The sequence below is a fragment of the Marmota flaviventris genome, chromosome 7 (genome assembly GCF_047511675.1).
Source record: "Marmota flaviventris isolate mMarFla1 chromosome 7, mMarFla1.hap1, whole genome shotgun sequence".
In the NCBI taxonomy this organism is placed as follows: Eukaryota; Metazoa; Chordata; class Mammalia; order Rodentia; family Sciuridae; genus Marmota; species Marmota flaviventris.
In genome coordinates, this window is record NC_092504.1 from 144,701,275 (window position 1) to 144,717,883 (window position 16,609).

Below are 16,609 nucleotides of genomic sequence, written 5' to 3' on the forward strand. Positions count from 1 at the left end.
GCACTAGAAAGGCAGAGGAAGGGTGAACCGCAACATCAGTACTCCTGGTGCCTGGGCAGACTTGGACACCAGTGGTTTTCCTGGGCCTCTGGTTTGCCGTGGGCAAGGCCATGGGACTTCTGAGCCTCAATAATCACATGAGCCAATCCCTCATACTAAGTTTCTATATATGCTGTTCTTTTCTCTGGAAAAACTTCACTAATGTGCTGATGTATTACATGACTAAATGGTGGCAGCATGAGGGCCTGGATCCTACTCAGATGAGTAAGAAACCGTACCCACCACCAAACTGCTCATAGTGCCCATACTTTGGAGGCTTCTGAACTGTATAAATGGAATGCCATAAAAAGTTGGAAACTTGCTACAACAAAAAGACATCAAGAATAATGTGATTTTAATTGTATAAGTTCATTTGCAAACTCACTTTTGATTTCATGGAAGTAAAATGAGGTTTAAAGTACTACTTGAAATGAATTGGCTTAGCAGTTGTAAGGACAGTTTTAAGGGTCTCTTTACCTGAGCTGGGATTGTGGCTCAGTGGTAGAGCGCTCTCCTAGCACTGGCAGGACCTGGGTTTGATTCTCAGCACCACATAAAAATAAAGGCATTGTGTTGTGTCCATCTACCAAAAAAAAAAAAAAAACTCTCAAAAAAAAAAGGGTGTCTGCACCTGAAAATTTTAGCATATAAAGAGCACCAAGGGCTGGGGCTATGGCTCAGTGGTAGTGCACTTACCTGGCATGTGTGAGGCACTGGGTTCAATTTTTAGCACCATATATGAATTAAAAAAAAAACTAAGGTCTATCAACAATAAAAAAAAAAAAATACCAAATGACCCTAGAAGGTAGGGAATTGCATTTGGAAACCCCAGATGTCTATGGTCAGTGAGGGTATGTAATGTAGGTGGTGCTCAAAGACAAGGTAAACCAGGGCCACTGGGCCAAATCGGGCTCACTACCTGTTTTTATGATGAAAGCCTCTAAGCTAAGAATGGTTTTTACCTTTCAAAATGAGAGGAATCAAAGGCTTCCACAGGAAAACCAGCAATCCAATTCCAGGGTTGGGGCTTATTAGAGCAGCATGCCCTTCCCTGTGCATGCCATCTGTGCTCCCTGTCACTGCAGGAGCCCCGGGCTGCACAGTGAGACCAGCTGCTACCCAGAGCCTCTGTCCTTCACTGCCTGGCTCTAGGAAGTCTGCTGTCGCTCTGGCACTACACTCTAGACTGGACAGGTTTAATCAGGAACACCTGGGGTGACATGAGCAGTGATTCCAAGCACCCTTGAACTTTAAATTGACTTCCATTTCCCTTAAACAGGACGCACGGGAAGGGGAGTGGGGAGAGACAATTCACCAATGCAAAATTCAACCATGTTAACTTAAAACACTTTATCTTAAAAACTTTTGAACCAAAAGAAAATGATTTTACATGAAAATATAATTCTGAAGACAAGTATTTTAAACATTTCAATAATGCTTGCCTGTATTATAAAAAGTTATAACATGAAAATATCTATAAAAATATTAACAGGCACCTCAGAAGTAGAGACTTTACAGGGGAATGATTAGATAGTATGTATGTTTTGAATCTACTTGGAGTGCTGAATCAACAAAACCAAATGGTTTCTGATTTGTTTAGTACCAAATGGGGAAGTTTCTTAAAAAATGAATAGTAGGTTAAAAGGCAAAATTGGATACTGCTATTTAATGTTTGCAACTAAACCGGATGTTGAAAAGGTACATTTAACTTATAAAATCAGAAATTAGTGTAAATGTTTCAGTTAATATATTTCAAACTGAACATCTTGACCAAATAGAAGTTAATACGAGCCCACAGTTTTTGAAAGCTATTAAAAAATACTTGAAGCCCCCATCTTTAGTACTTTACATTATCAAAGCAGCAATGAAAAACACTGACATTTCAGATACAGTTCTATAAACCTTACATTACTTACAAACCTTCCATTATAAAAACTTAAGTTTTCTTAAAAGATGATAAAAATTTGAGTTGATATTCAACTATTTCTAAATTGAGAGCATATAAAAAGGTAAAAAAGGATGGTGAGAAGTTCTCTATAGGCAGAAGACAGTCTTGGTGGCCAAAGTCAAAGGGCTAGGGTTAGCTTTTATAATCAATTATCTAAAAGTATTCATTTTAACCACTTAACATTTTGGAAAAATTTAACACAATTTATGGAATTGGACAAGATATTAAACTTATTAGTTTACTGAATTATAAATTCTCAATTCTCTGGAATAGACACTATAAAACTATTCTCAATCCCAATCAGGTTATCAGCTTAGTATAAAATAAACTGACAACTAAGGAGATAAGGGAGTTGTTCTCGCTCCTAAGTTCACCATATGAAAATCCCTATGATTTTTAAAGAAAGCCCTCTCCATGAAGGTAGCCGGGGTAAAATGATTTGAGAAAGAAAAAATTTTTGGAAGGGTGCCCAAATTAGATACCCATTTCATTAAAATTAAACCCTCTATATGGAAGACAACGTTAACCTGGAAGCCTGCGTAGTAAAATGAGTTGACAACCTAGGAGTGTAAGACTGGAGCAGAGAGAACTTGGGCAGTTTGACAGTCCCAATTAAGAGGACTCAAGGTTAATTCCTAACATTGGTTATTAGCAGCCCAAAGCAAATGTAACCAAAATAAAAGTCTTTCACATTTCACGTAAAATCAGAAAGAAAAAAAAAAAAGTAACAAGATAAATAGATATACTTAAGTTCACACTTTTGACTTCTCAGCTCGTGGCTAATATTTACGAACACATATAATGGTTAAAGGCCTATTTACGTTAGCCAGATACTCTGAAGATATATGTTCTAAGGAGAAAAATTAGTCCTGACCTTGAAATTTTAAAAAGTGTTAATCATTAAGGCAATTTTCCCCAAGATTCTACAAAACTCAAGGTCTTTTTTTTTTTTAAGACACTTGAAGGGCCCAGGTGTGGAAGAAATCGGGAACAAACTGATGAAACCTTTAGGCTACCATCAAAAAGTGCTCTTAAAGGCAGACTCTGCTTTGACCTGACAACCCATGTGCTGCTGGCATGCAGACGGGCAGTTCCCGTGGAACTGGTCAGTTTGATACTATGGGTCTACTAGCCATGTTAGACGGGGACAAATCTAATTTTTATTCAACTGTTATATATGGCAAATAGTATTATATATTCCCTGACTTGCTATTTTTCAAGGCATGCCACGATATTCAAAGTGAATTTCCAAAATATCCAATAATTGATCATTATAGAGCAAAACATTTTAACATTATATTCATTTGTGTGTGTGTATGTATATATATGATTTTTAAAATGCCACAGATTTGATTTTCTTGGTCACTAGGAATATCTTCATGGCCTCTAAGAATAAGCTGGTGGACTCCATCATGTACCTGCTACAGTGCATGCTGGACTTGTGGAAGGACAGGGTGGGCCAAGGCCATCATGTGACAGGTCCTACGCTTCTATCACTCTGAGTTGGTGAACGGCTGTGACAAGAGCCAGTCTTCTCTGGAAAGCAGAGCTTGGGCCTCTGATGGTATTTCAGTCTGTACGTATCAGTCATGCAGCTGTCAACTGAAAAATAGGTAGTTAATGAGACGGTCTCACTTGGGCACGGAGAACTAGAGTCCAGTTCTGGCTGGCAGAGTGCATCAGCAACTGTAGTTGAGTTTGCCGGAAACCCACAAGCTGCAGTGTTGAACAGGCAGGGGGCTCTGCTGCCCGTGCGCATCTTCACTTGAAGGGTCTCTCTGCATCTCAGGTGGTCCGCATGTGTACTGAGTTCTGAACCTGGCTCTGACACTGCGCTTGGCCTCGGGGGACCACTGAACACCCCTGAAAGTCTGACGTCAGGCACAGACTCACTCCTCTCCGACTGTGGCACACTAGTAACAGCATGTTTCTTTGGCGGCAATGCGGGTGGCAGAAGCTGACAAAGAAGTTCTGGCCCCTGGCAACCATCACATCGGCAGGCTGGCTGAGCCACATGTCCCGTGGAAGGAGAGTTCTCATAGTAGCATGGCTCTATCCTGGTCTGCTGCGGAACAGCATCCGGCTTTGGGCCGACAGCCCTGGAACGTGCAGAACAGGATGAAGACGGGGAGGCCACTTCACTACTGTTCACTCTCTTTCCAGGCGAACTGTCACCGAGGTGAAAGGGCAAAGCTGCCCTCTCAGAATGTTCTCTACTAAGCCACTCAGACAAGCGGCCTCCATTCGGTTTTTCAGATTCCCGATGACCTGACTGGTGGGTGTGCTCAGTGTGGTCCTTGAGTATTTGGGGGCCAGGTGAAGGAAGGCAGTTTCCACTGGTTTCACGGGCATGTGGCCTAACATACAAAGATAAAAGCAAAGCTGAAACACCTTATGCAATAGGTGAAACTAGGGAATAAACATTTCTCTATTTGGGTTTTTCCAATGCATGGTTTATATTATTTTTGCAACACAATAGAAATGGGAAATATTATGCCACCCACAATATGCTAATGCTCACCAGAAATGCTCATCATTACCAGATTCATATTTCTTCTCTTCTCTTTTTGTGTGGTGCTAGAACAGAACCCAGGGCCCTGGGTAGGTACTTTGCGACTGAGCTGCACTTCCACCCGCAAATCACATTTCTCACCGTTAGAAATGTACTTTAAAGTTCATTTCACTGAAATTACATTTATCAGTGATGAAATACAGCACAGAACTTACGGAAAATGCTACAGACAATTCAATACTCTACATTGTTCTCGCCCCTTTCTAATACTGAAAGGCAACAGGGATGAAGATGTTTAAGATCTTATATCAACACTTTAAGGATGGTGAATAATTAATTTAACTTAATCAAAATTATCTTTGATAAAGTAATAGCTAATTCCTAAGGTGGAGATAAATCGTATGTTTCAGATTTTTTTTTTTTTGGTAGCTGGGATTGAACTCAGGGGCACTTGGCCACTGAGCCACATTCCACCCCTATTTTGTATTTTATTTAGAGACAGGGTCTCACTGAGTTGCTTAGCACCTCACTTTTTCTGAGGCTGGCTTTGAACTCATGATCCTCCTGCCTCAGCCTCCCAAACCACTGGGATTATAGGCGTGGGCCACCGCACCCGGCTATGCTGCAAATTATTTGTTTCATGATTTCTCCTATGAATTTTTCCTATGAATTCATAGAACTGAACTAGAGAGGAATGGCTAGGTAGATGCAGTTATCAAATCTCAGCTCCACTGCTTTGAGCAGATTACTTAATGTCAACCTCAAATTTTCTCATTTGTAAGATACAGCAGTTCCCCCTCCTCCACGGTTGACGTCAGTCTGAAAACACTGACTAGAATATTCCTAAAATAAATGACCTGTGAGTTCTAAACCGCACACCCCTGAGTGAGCAGCGTGAAGACCCCGGGCCGGCCTGCCCAGTCTGCTCAGCCTCAGTGCCTCAGTGCCCGGAGCACTCGGTCTGCCTCGGTGCAGGTACACGTGGGCTCTGAAGCTCAGCAAGGCGCTGGCCACGGGAGGGAGCAGGACGTCTCCTTCAGGGAAATCAGTCTGAGGTTGCCATGATCTAGACTCTTCTGTACAATCTCGAAGGAAACAAAGTCGTGCTGGTTTTGCTGTCACATCTCTAACAAAGTCACAGCCATGGGGGCATGACAAGCGCCCGGTATATGCAAGAGAAGCGCAGTGTGTGGAGGGAGAGCTTGGTGCTCTGTGAGGTTCTGGGCACTCACTGGGTGGGATCCTGTACCCTCCTGCCCTGGCCGTGAGGGGCCACTGTGCCCCTCCTCACAAGAACACCATGTCAGAACAGTGACGTGCTGCTCCTGGCACCTTGCAGGCCCGCCGCCCACGGGTACAAACCCTCCGGTGAGTCCCACTGTTCTAGGGGAGAAAGGCAGATCTATGCCTTCCTGATGAACGAAGAATCCCTATACCACGGGCATCCGCGAGGAAAGGGCTTGGCATTCCCAAGCGTCAGCATCACCTTTTCACCAAATGACTTTTTACTTGCAGATGTGGTCCTGGGTGGAGCTCACGGGATTTACAGCCTGCTTCCAAGTCCTTATGTTCTCTTCTAAAACCTGGGTTGAGAGAGGGAAAAAGAGGAAAACAAAATTATTTACATGGTCTTATAGAAATCATCCCATGTATTTATTTATTTAATATTTATTTTTTAGTTTTAGGTGGACACAATATCTTTATTTTCATGTGGTGCTGAGGATCGAACCTGTGCCTCGCGCATGCCAGGCGAGCGCGCCACCACTTGAGCCACATCCCCAGCCCTATCCCATTTATACTTATGTCAAGTTTTTGTGTAAACCAGGCAATTCTCTTCTAATTTAAAAACAAACAAAAATGAATTCTTGGAGACTTAACTGAAAGCATCACCCCTTTTCTGAACTAACTCCTTTCTGCGATATCAGTGATCCCTGCGCTGGAGGGTATTCCTGCTGGGTCACGTGGAACTCTGTGTTCCCTTACAGGATCTTTACTGAGGAAGTGCCGTCAGTCAGCTTTGCATCACTGTGAACAAAATGCCCAACAAGAGCAGCTCAGGAGGAGGGAGGCTCCTGGTAGCACCCACTCCCGGACATTTAGTCCTCCTCGGCCAGTGCACGGCTCTGTGCCCCAGGCGAGGCAGTGGGTCTCAGAAGCAGGGTGTGATGGGGCAGCACTGCTCCCCTCAGGGAGATGCCCCCATGACCCCCTCTACAGCCGGGCCCCACCTGCCCACGGCCACCACCCAGTGGGTCAACGCTGGCCTGCACTGATCAGGCGCCAGCTCTCACAGCCCCTTCCTCTGAGCACCCCTGCATTCGCAGGCGCTCTGGGGAGCCTCCCACCCCACCCCAACAGTGCTGAGGTCAGGTGACCCGGCTCACTATGAATCCTCTGATTATGGGCTGGTAGCTTTACACAAGCCTCTTCCTCATCCACGGTTTCCTCCTTTATGGAACGGATGATAACACACTTTAACTGCTTCACAGATTCTGGGGAGGGTCAGTGAATTACAGGGTGGGACGGAGCTATGACTACAGAGAGATACCCCAGCACCCAGGAGCTACTAGTCACCAGCTGTCCACGGGTTGCGTGTGGGTCACCGCACACCAAAGCCTAGTGGATAGAGACATCTGGTGTCTGGGAATGACCAGTAAACATTTTCTTTGGCCATTTCCCCAGACACACAGTGAATCTCTATCCTGACTCACGCCAATCCTGGAGTTCAGCCAGTTCCCCTGCCCAACTCCCGTGGGACAAGGGACCCTAAAAATCCCTTTTCCTGTCCCCAGCTCTTCCCTTCCTGCCATGAGCCCCATTAAATCCCACACAGTTTCTCCTTAGGCCCTTCCCTGACCACTCTGTCGGTCTGACTGAATTCCACCCGGGGATGAGTCTCAAGTAAAGCCTCCTTCAGGGCTCTTTTTAAACCTGCCTCCTTTGGTCGCTGCCCCCCTTGCCTGTCTCACAGGTGTGACGGCCAAGAGGCCAATCAACCCGCTGACTGCAAGACACCACACAGGAGACTGGGCCCAGAAGCCTCATCCCCGCCTGGGATGAGCAGCTTCCATCAGCCCTAGGAGCCTCTTTCCTTAGTCTAGTTCCACTTGAAGCCAGAATCGGTCGTATAGACAGGAAAATCAGGTCAGCTCAGGTGAGTCAGGCCAGTTTTGCCCAGGGGTTGAGATGTTACTCCTTCAGGGCCCTTCCTCCACCCTCCACCGTCCAGCCGGTAGCTAAGGTCGCCTGCCCCAGGAATGCCCCCAGGTTGTTAGTGTCCTGGGCGGTCCACCCTGCCCTTCCCCTTTCGGCCCACCTGTTTCTCACCTTTGGCCATCCCACTGGGCATTCCTGGGCCTAGTCACGGAGGCAGGAAGGAGAAAGATAAGGGAGAAAAGGCAGGAGAAGAAAAGACGCCTAGGACATACAACAAGGGCGAACACCTCGCCTCCTGGGACACCAGGACACCAGCTATGGCCCCCTTCTCCCTCCCTGGAGAAGTCTGTTTCCCCTTTTTAAATAAACCCTGCTTTATATGCTTGCCTCCGCGTGCTTCTCTAAAGTCAGACTCCAGCACGGGAGTCACCGGTAACCCGCCGCATCACAGCTCTCGGGTGGATGGGACGCATCAGGGGCTCCGCTTTTGTTGATACTTTCTGACTCTGTGTTTTGTTCCTCTCTAATCATTTTAGACTTCTAAGTTTGCAGGCGGCTTACACCTTTCTTGGCAGGAAGAAGAACCCCCCAACGAGACGCTGGCAGTCACCCCTGTTAGTTTATGTTACTTAATATCTACAGCAACCTTATGAAGGAATCCTAGAAGTTTTGCACATGAGGAATCAGAGGCTTAGCCAGGCTAAGGAGCGATCCAAGATCTCACGGCCACCAAGGAACCCTGAGGCCCCAGCTCTGATGGGCAACAGGCACCAAACCAGTTAGACATGAGTTTCAATAAAGTCACAAGAGAATCATATGCAGTTGGACTCGTGAATCCAAGCCTGGTAGGCCGTGAGGTTTCAGATTCAGAACCCATCATTTCACCTGCGTGCGGCCTCCTTTTTAACCACAGCTTCTAGGACCAGGGCCTCCCACAGGAGCCACCCTGCTGCTGTTGCCCTTGCAGGGCCCTGGAGGAGGGTCCACAGAAGGTCAATGCCCAGAGGAAAACACTACCCACATCAAGACCTCGCTCTACAAAATAGTGCTTCAAAACAGCTCTCGAAAAATGATTTTAATACATCTAAATGAAACTAATTTCCTTGTCATAGGTGAAGTAGATCCGACCCATCACACTTGTGGGAACTAAGGACTGTTTCATGGGGTACAGATGAAGGGAGCGGAAACATCTGGATTTTTTAGGAGTTTCACCTACTAGTGTGATAGTAGGAGCAAATGTGACTCCATTTTGTTTTATGGCTTCATCCTGTAAAACAACCATGCCAACTACAAGGGTCAGGCCTGGAGCAAGATTTCTTTTCCTTTTCTTATAGAAACCTTTAACATTAGCAACTACCTAATGGGGCATTGTTCTGTAACTAGGGTAACGGGGCTCTGTTTTTCTGATGTGAGTGGTCTGGAAGTCGGTTTATGAAACCCTGGGACGAAGCTTTAACTATAACACTAGCATCCCAGTTTCTGGGACAGCAAAGGCTTCATATATGAGAATCAACTCCTTCATTTGCTAAGCAGGAGGGACCTGCAGCTACCGTTCACGGACAGAAAAATTGCCTGAACCAGGGTATAAAAGCAACACAGAAGTAACTTTGGAGTGTGATAAATTTGTGAGTGCCACACCACTCACCTGTCTTGGAAACCAAACCCAGAGACTGCAGAGTGAGCCATGTTCCTACAACATTAGTACAATTTTCAGAAGGTATAGGATGTACCAAGTGTCACATCACCCAATGCAGGAGTTTCCAAAGTGTGGCCACGAGGGCTGCCAGGACCCCCCTCCCAGGCTACGCAGTCCAACTGCTCTCACTCTGCCCCCAAGAGGCCAGCTGTCTCCAAGCGCGCTGACATTCACACTGGCAGAGCACACCAGTCAGACAAGGCTGCCAGCGTGAGAGAGGAGCGAGTCCCAGCAGCAGGGACTGTGGCCTTCACAGCCACACACTTGTGGTCTTCAAAAAGCCAGTCTCATTGAAGCACGTTTAACGAAGCACGACAAAATGCTTCATTCTATTAGTTAATCTATATGTTTTGAATTATTTGGGTGCATGGAAGAAGGAAGCATACATAAAGCGCTTTTTTTTTTTTTTGCTTCTCTTTTCTGGTGCTGGGGTTTGGACCCAAGCATGCATGCTCTACCACGGAGCCACATCCCCAGTGTTTTGTTTTGAGATGGGGCCTCACGGGGTAGCCCAGGCTGGCCTTGAACCTTGCTCCTGTTGCCTGTGCCTCCTGAGCCACAGCATCACAGGCGTGCCAGCACGGTGGGCTTGCACGAAGTGCCCTTGGTGCCTATCTTGACATGACGGCTGTTTCAGGAACAGCACTCATGGGACAGTTTGAGCAGTGAGCTGCACCCAGCAGGTTTCTCCATGGAACCCACTTCTACCCCAGGAGGTGCAGACAAACTGGGCACTCAGACTTGGGTTCTGCAGAAATGCTCTTGAAAATGAAGGAAGCGAACATGCCACCTAAAGGAAAGGGCTGCTGCAGTTCACCGCAGCGACGACTCGAGCCTCTGGAGGAAAGTCAGACTGCCTTTTTAACAGTGGGGACACAGCAATTTCCAGGGCTTACCAACTGTGCCTGGTAGCTGTGGTGACATTAACCAACGGGGTTCTGAAAAGACCGTTCAGTGAACAGCACTGGCACCGGCAGACTAGCGTGGCCTGGCAAGACGGGTTTCTCAGGGGACGACACAGAGGCTGGAAGCTGTGCAGCAGAATGGCCTCCAGGGTGTCAGGGAGGCCAGCATCTGTCACTGAGCTGCAGCATCAGAGTCACCTCCTGTGGGTCCAGAGCCCTCTGAGCCAGTCTGGAGGGCACTGCCTGTGGTGGCGTGCTGCAAACCAAGAACCACTGTCTTCCCACCCATGTGTGGACAGATGAGCACCAGAGCAGGTGACGGCTACAGCAGGCGTGAGCAGCAGCAGACGCAGTGGTCATGCCAGGTGTCTCGGGGGCGGAAGACTGCCAATCAACCCCAGTCATCTCACTGGTAGTGTTTCCTTGGAAACAGTTATTTTCCACTTGAAATGTTATTTACGTCAGCATGTAACAGCTTTATCCTTCTCCACATGTATTTCCTAATGTCTCACAGAGCAAATACTAATGACCTAATCCACAGAAACAAAAGTCCTCTGCGGTCACCAATCCTCTTTCACAGTGCCAAGAGACCCAGAAGCCAAAGGGCCTGAGAATGCTCTTCTGGCTGACTGTCGGGCTGTCCTGAAGCCTGCCTCACGAGGGTCCTGCTAGGCAGACGGAGCCGCGGCAGGGAGGTCGTGACCATGGCTACACAGTGGGCAGCAGCGCAAGCCCAGACCACACCCCAGCCCAGCAGTGCCTGCTGCATGCATGCCCACAAGGTGGCTCTTGACATGTTCTACTGACACCCGGCGGCTGGTCTGGCATCAGATAACGGGCATAGACATAAGCAGGTGCCATGTGGCCAGCATCAGCTGACCACCAAGCAACTGCAGCCCTTCTGTGCAGACCTGCCTTCCTGTGCCTTCAGCAGCCCTCCCCAGGCTGACCACTTGAGACCCTCCATCTGCGCTGGCCGGGCAAACAGAGCAAACCCGGGGCTGCAGAGCAGTGGTCATCCTTTCACACGTGACAGGGAACTTTACCTTAGATGCTCTGTGATCCCTAAGTTGGTCCTCTGGGCACCTTAAAAAACGCAGTCCCTCAAAATTCAAATGCAGTTTACATATAATTGACTAAAAGATATAAAAATTACTTGATGCAGCAAATCTGCACTTGATTATGATCAGACTCTGAAATTAAATCCTGGAAGAATTGACAAGAAATAAACTGAAGCTGGGTGTGGCGTTGTACATCTGCAATACCAGCTACTTGGGAGGCTGAGGTAAGAGTATCACAAGTTTGAGACCCGTCTTGGCAACTTACTGACACTCTGTCACAAAATAAAAAGGGCTGGGGATGTAGCTCAGTGGTAAAGCACCACGGTTCAATCCCTAATACCACAAAAAAAGAAACAAGCTAAGAAGTTATGGAGCCTGGTTTGAGCATTTTACGTTGTACTAGGAAACCCCAAATAATTTTGTACCCAATAAATATAAAGCACTATAATTTATCAATATGTAATAAAATTTTTTAAAAAGAAAATTACAAATCCTTACAAATGATGACTTAATTTTACCAAGGTAACAGCACAGTGGGCAGCAGGAGGCACTGATGGCTGTAGGGCTCTGGCAGGTGTGCTCCAAGAGCAGTGCCTTCAGAATCCCAGCGGCTTAACATCAACACGTTGTTCTGCCCTGCAAACCCAGAGAATCTGATCGAAACACCAGGCCAGAAGATTCTTCAGTGTTAAGACGGGGGCTCTAACTAATGCTACCTTGAAACTGCATTCAAAACAATTCTACAGCACAATACTCAAGAAATCAAAAGGTATCTTTTATCTAAAAAGATGAGTTTATAAGTTAAAAGGTCTCTGAGCAGTAACACCTAACTTCAGTCTGGATAATGCAAGCTTCACTCTTGGACAGTGATATTTCAGAATACAGTGGCAATTATTAGTTTCACATTACGACTACAAACCCTAAGCACTCGCGAGCTACAGTAAGCGCTGTAACTCCGCACTGCTCTGCTGTGCCTCGGCCCTCTCCCCTTCTCTCCTCCTCCACATCTGTGCTTCCTTCCCTCTCTTCCGCACTCTTGGTGCCTGGCCTCCCCATGTGAACCCAGCCTGGCGCCTCGCCTAGGCGTCGGACAGAGCTTCTCTAGGACCGTCTCTTTGCAACGCAGAGCAAAGGTTTGACAAACAAAACCCACTTCTTCCCTTTTATCTCCTTTTAATTTTACTGTAATCTCTTTTTTCCTTTAACTTTTTGTTTGGGAGTAGCTCAAAAGTTCACAAAAGTCTAACGATGAAAACCAGCATGACGGAAACCTGTTTTTTTACCCAGAATCACCTAACGTGAATACTTCACATTTTTGCCTGAACCACACACCACGGGCTCACGGCCACACGTCCGTTCTGCCTCAGCTACTTCCACGTCTGATGTGCCTCCACGGCTCCTGCTGCCCCACAGGGAATTCCCCTCCAAGGCCACGCAGACCTGCAGCCCGCTCTCCACCAGCCTCCGTATGGGATTTTTCCGGAGAAGTTCCCTCTCCCGTGCGCTCCTGGACCTTCTGGCCCCCACGGTGGGCGCTGCAGATGCTCGCCTCCTCCTCAGCAATGCCCAGCCTCCCACACTGTCTGGGTTGCCCCACACTTTCCAGCTCTGCCGAGTGCCCCAGCTATGGCCCTGCCACGACCCCCAAGCCCTCCCGACCTCCAGAGCAGGTTCCTAACTGCCTCGTGGGATCAGCCTACCTAGGCCACGGCCTCCCACCTTCCTCTTCCTGTATCACCATGTGGCAGGTGGAACCAGCTTTGGAGCGCCCCACGAGGCTTGCTTCCCTCCAGTCACTCACGCTGTTATGACTGTCACAAAAGCAAACGGCACAAGTGCTGAAGCCTCCCAACTCGCTGCTGTGGACACAGCTCTCCGCTGGGATGCACATCGCCTCGCCAACGTCTCCACCAGGCAGTCTCTCCTGGGGTGAAGGTCAGGGCATGCCAGTGTCCTGCCTGGAGGCCTGCCGGCCCACCCAGTGAACTGCAGCGCCCGCCCAGCCAGCCTGGTTCCCCAGAGCCCCTGCCGTCCCCCAAGACACCCAAATGTGCCAGCCAGCTGGTGTGTGCCAACATACGGCCCTCTGCAAGCACAGGAGGGCTCCCTGACCTGCTGCTTCCTAACATGCTATCTCCTCATCCTTCCATCCTTCTCCTTCTTGTAGGTCAAGGCACCTGAAATTCTTTCCACTAGAAACTCATTTTAAAAGAGAGGCTAAAATATCTCACATGCGCTGTGGGAAGTTCAAGCATTGCTACGGCTCCAGGCAGCACGAGAAGGGTCTAAGCAGAATCCACTGGCATGGGCTGAGCAGAGCCCACACCTGCGCGGGCAGAGCAGAGCCCACACCTGGGCGGGCAGAGAAGAGCCCACACCTGGGCGGGCAGAGAAGAGCCCACACCTGGGCGGGCAGAGAAGAGCCCACACCTGGGCGGGCAGAGAAGAGCCCACACCTGCGCAGGCTGCAGAGGTGATGTGACAGCCGCACTGTGAAAACATGCAGTACTCACTGGGCAACACTACGGACTCCACTTCTCCACCACCACGGGCACTCTAATACTAAAGCTGTGTAACGTCACAGAAAACATAAAAGACAGACACTCGCAAGGCTCCTTGACTTTGTGGTCTCCTGCTGCCCCCAGGGGACTTCCAGTCCAGAAAGACTGATTCCAGGGCTGAGGCTGGGGCTCAGCGGTAGAGCGCTTGCCTCACACACATGAGACCCTGGGTTCGATCCTTAGCATCACATAAAAATAAATAAGTAAAATAAAGGTATTAAAAAAAAAAGACTGATTCCAGAAATGGCTAATGACAGCAGACTTACTTGCAGTGAAATAAAAAAACACTGGATGACACAGTCACTCAGAAGCACGTCTGCCTCACGAAGACAGCCAGTGATTGGCACATGGTCACTCAGAAGTGTATCTGCCTCACAGGGACAGCCAGTGATTAACACACGGTCACTCAGAAGTGCATCTGCCTCAGGGGGACGACAGTGATAGACACACGGTCACAGAACTGTGTCTGGCTCATGGGGACAGAGAGTGGCTAGGGAGGTGCAGGCCAGGACCAGCAGGCAGTGCTGCCATCTGCAGGGTGTAGCCCGAGCAGCAGGATCCTGCCGTTTCGTGAGACTGGGAGACTGCTATCAGAGCTGCACCCGGGAGGCCGTCACATGGACGGTCACTGCCTTTGAAGTGGCTCCCCCTTTCTCCACTGAAAAGCCTTAACTGGGCCTCTCCAGAAATCTTCGCCCAGCTGATTTTAGGACTGTCAGCAAAAGAGCCCAATGTAGACAACCTTCCTATTTTCGTGTCGCCCTGTTTACTTGGCCACTGGCCGAGATGACACCAGCACTCCAGGTGCTGGACACCCCTTACTAGTTGAAGAAGTGTGCAAAGAGGGCCTCTGGCCTTGAGCTGGGCTTCACAGAGGTGTCTACAGTTTTAAGATAAGTTACAAGTGGGCTCCCTGGTGACAGCTGGCAGGGGAGGGAAGAGAGGGGAAGCAGCTCTCCCCTTCTCAGGTGTGGTCCTTGAAGGGTTAACGTGCCCAGAACAGTGAAAGAAAAGCTGTGAACTTCTGCAGACTGTGGACTCCTGAGCCCCTCCCCTTGCACACTGGGTATGAAACTCTGAAACTCCCTCAACTCGGGGTTCAGGGGATTGATTGATTACAGCAAAAGCTGTGCCCTCTGAGCCTGCTGCAGCCAAATAAAACTGTTTCTGACACCTTCGGTGCCTGGCCTCGTCTGTCCCTACAGCACCTTGACTACGGGTTTCCTCTGATGATATCCACATGGTGAAAGCAAGATGATTTAAGGAGTCATCGCGCTCAACCTGGGGAAACCCCGCCACAGAAACAGTAGGGAGGGCTAAGGCGCGGCCTTCACCACACACTGTCCACAGCTGTCTGCTTCTGTGGGAAGCCTGCCCCTCCTAAGTTCTGAACCTTGAGGCATGTCCTCTGCAGCTCAGGCAGTGCTGGGCCCAAGGCCATCCCACAGCTGCCAGCATTCCAGGATCCGTTCCCAGCCCACAGGCCACCCACACAGACGCCCACCACTGCTCACTGTTCCCAATCTCGCTCGCCCTGAAGCTGCCACCAGCCTTGTCCCCATGTCCCCTTACCCCTCACTGGAGCTGCTGCCGCCGCCCCGGCTGGCCTTCACGCGGCCATGAACCTGCACTTTCTGCCCTCCATCCTGATGCCCAGGCTGCCTGTGAGACTCGCCAGTGGGACGTGAGCGGAGAGAGGCATTCCTGGACGGGAGCTGGCTCTCCACACGGCACCTCCTCCACCGGCCCCCATGAGCCTGGACCCAGCGCTGCCCAGGAAGCCACACCACGCCAAGGACGGTCAACACCTGAGCTCTCCAGCAGCCTCACCGTGTGCCTGACCCAGCTGCCGACCCCCCCCCCCATCTTCTGCCTGCAGCAGCTGTTCCTGCTCCTGCTCTGACAGCCTTCAACCCCGCCCTGCTGGCCCTGCCTACCCTCTTTATCCTTACTCCAGGGGAGACCTGGACACTCTGCCTGTCTCACATGCCTGCTATTTTGAGAAACGGGGGATGGTAAATCAGAAAGACCAACAGTCCTTAGGCCACAGCCCTTAAACCAGAGGATCATGAGCTTCCCCTTGGCAAACACAGAAACATGCCCCCTCGAGGAAGGGTCAGGTGGCAGAGGCTGCTCAGGGGCATTCCTGCCATGGCCAGTCCAGCCTGGGAGATGGGGCCAGGACCACAGCAAGGTTCCCAGGGCCCCCCACACAGGAGCCCAGTGCAGCTGCCACCAGGGAAGAGAGTTGAGCATTTCATGCCTGAGCCAGCTGCTTAGGAGGCACAGAGATGTGCTGACAAGCACAGCCAGGGAGCCGCCAGCGGAGGACACTGGGTTACCAGCTGCAGAGACTGAAAGCCAGAGCCACGTCTGGGCCACAGGTGTGAAAACCACAGCAACAGACCACGTACATGTAAGAAGGTCGAGTCTCCTTTTTGCTCCTATTACAACGTGATACATAAACTTATAAAAAAGGCATGATTGATATTTCAAACTTATTTTAAAATAATTTTTATGACCATATAGGATTTCCTTTTAGGTACATGGTAACAGAAAACATTAACTAATCACGTCTTACTGCAACTCTCACAGACTAAACAACACTCACCTTCTGCGTGCCGTTTGCTCTGATGGGAGGTACAGTCCGCATGCCCTGCCTGTGGGCTGCTCCTCGTGATCTGGTCACTAGAAAACAAAACACGTGTGGAACACGGGGTTACTGTGGACC

At 49.0% G+C, this 16,609-nt stretch overlaps 1 protein-coding gene across 1 annotated transcript in view; it reads right to left on the reverse strand.

Annotated features, from left to right (window-relative positions):
- Positions 1-1,374: 1,374 nt before the first annotated feature.
- The window catches only part of Usp53 (ubiquitin specific peptidase 53), a 54,269-nt gene continuing 39,034 nt past the window's right edge, over positions 1,375-16,609 (reverse strand). Inside the window, exons 14-16 of the mRNA XM_027952329.2 lie at positions 16,490-16,566; positions 5,986-6,082; positions 1,375-4,344 (exon numbers count right to left, since the gene is read on the reverse strand). Of these exons, the coding sequence (XP_027808130.2) occupies positions 3,456-4,344; positions 5,986-6,082; positions 16,490-16,566 (1,063 nt within the window). The 3' untranslated portion in view covers positions 1,375-3,455. The remainder of the gene's footprint in view (positions 4,345-5,985; positions 6,083-16,489; positions 16,567-16,609) is intronic.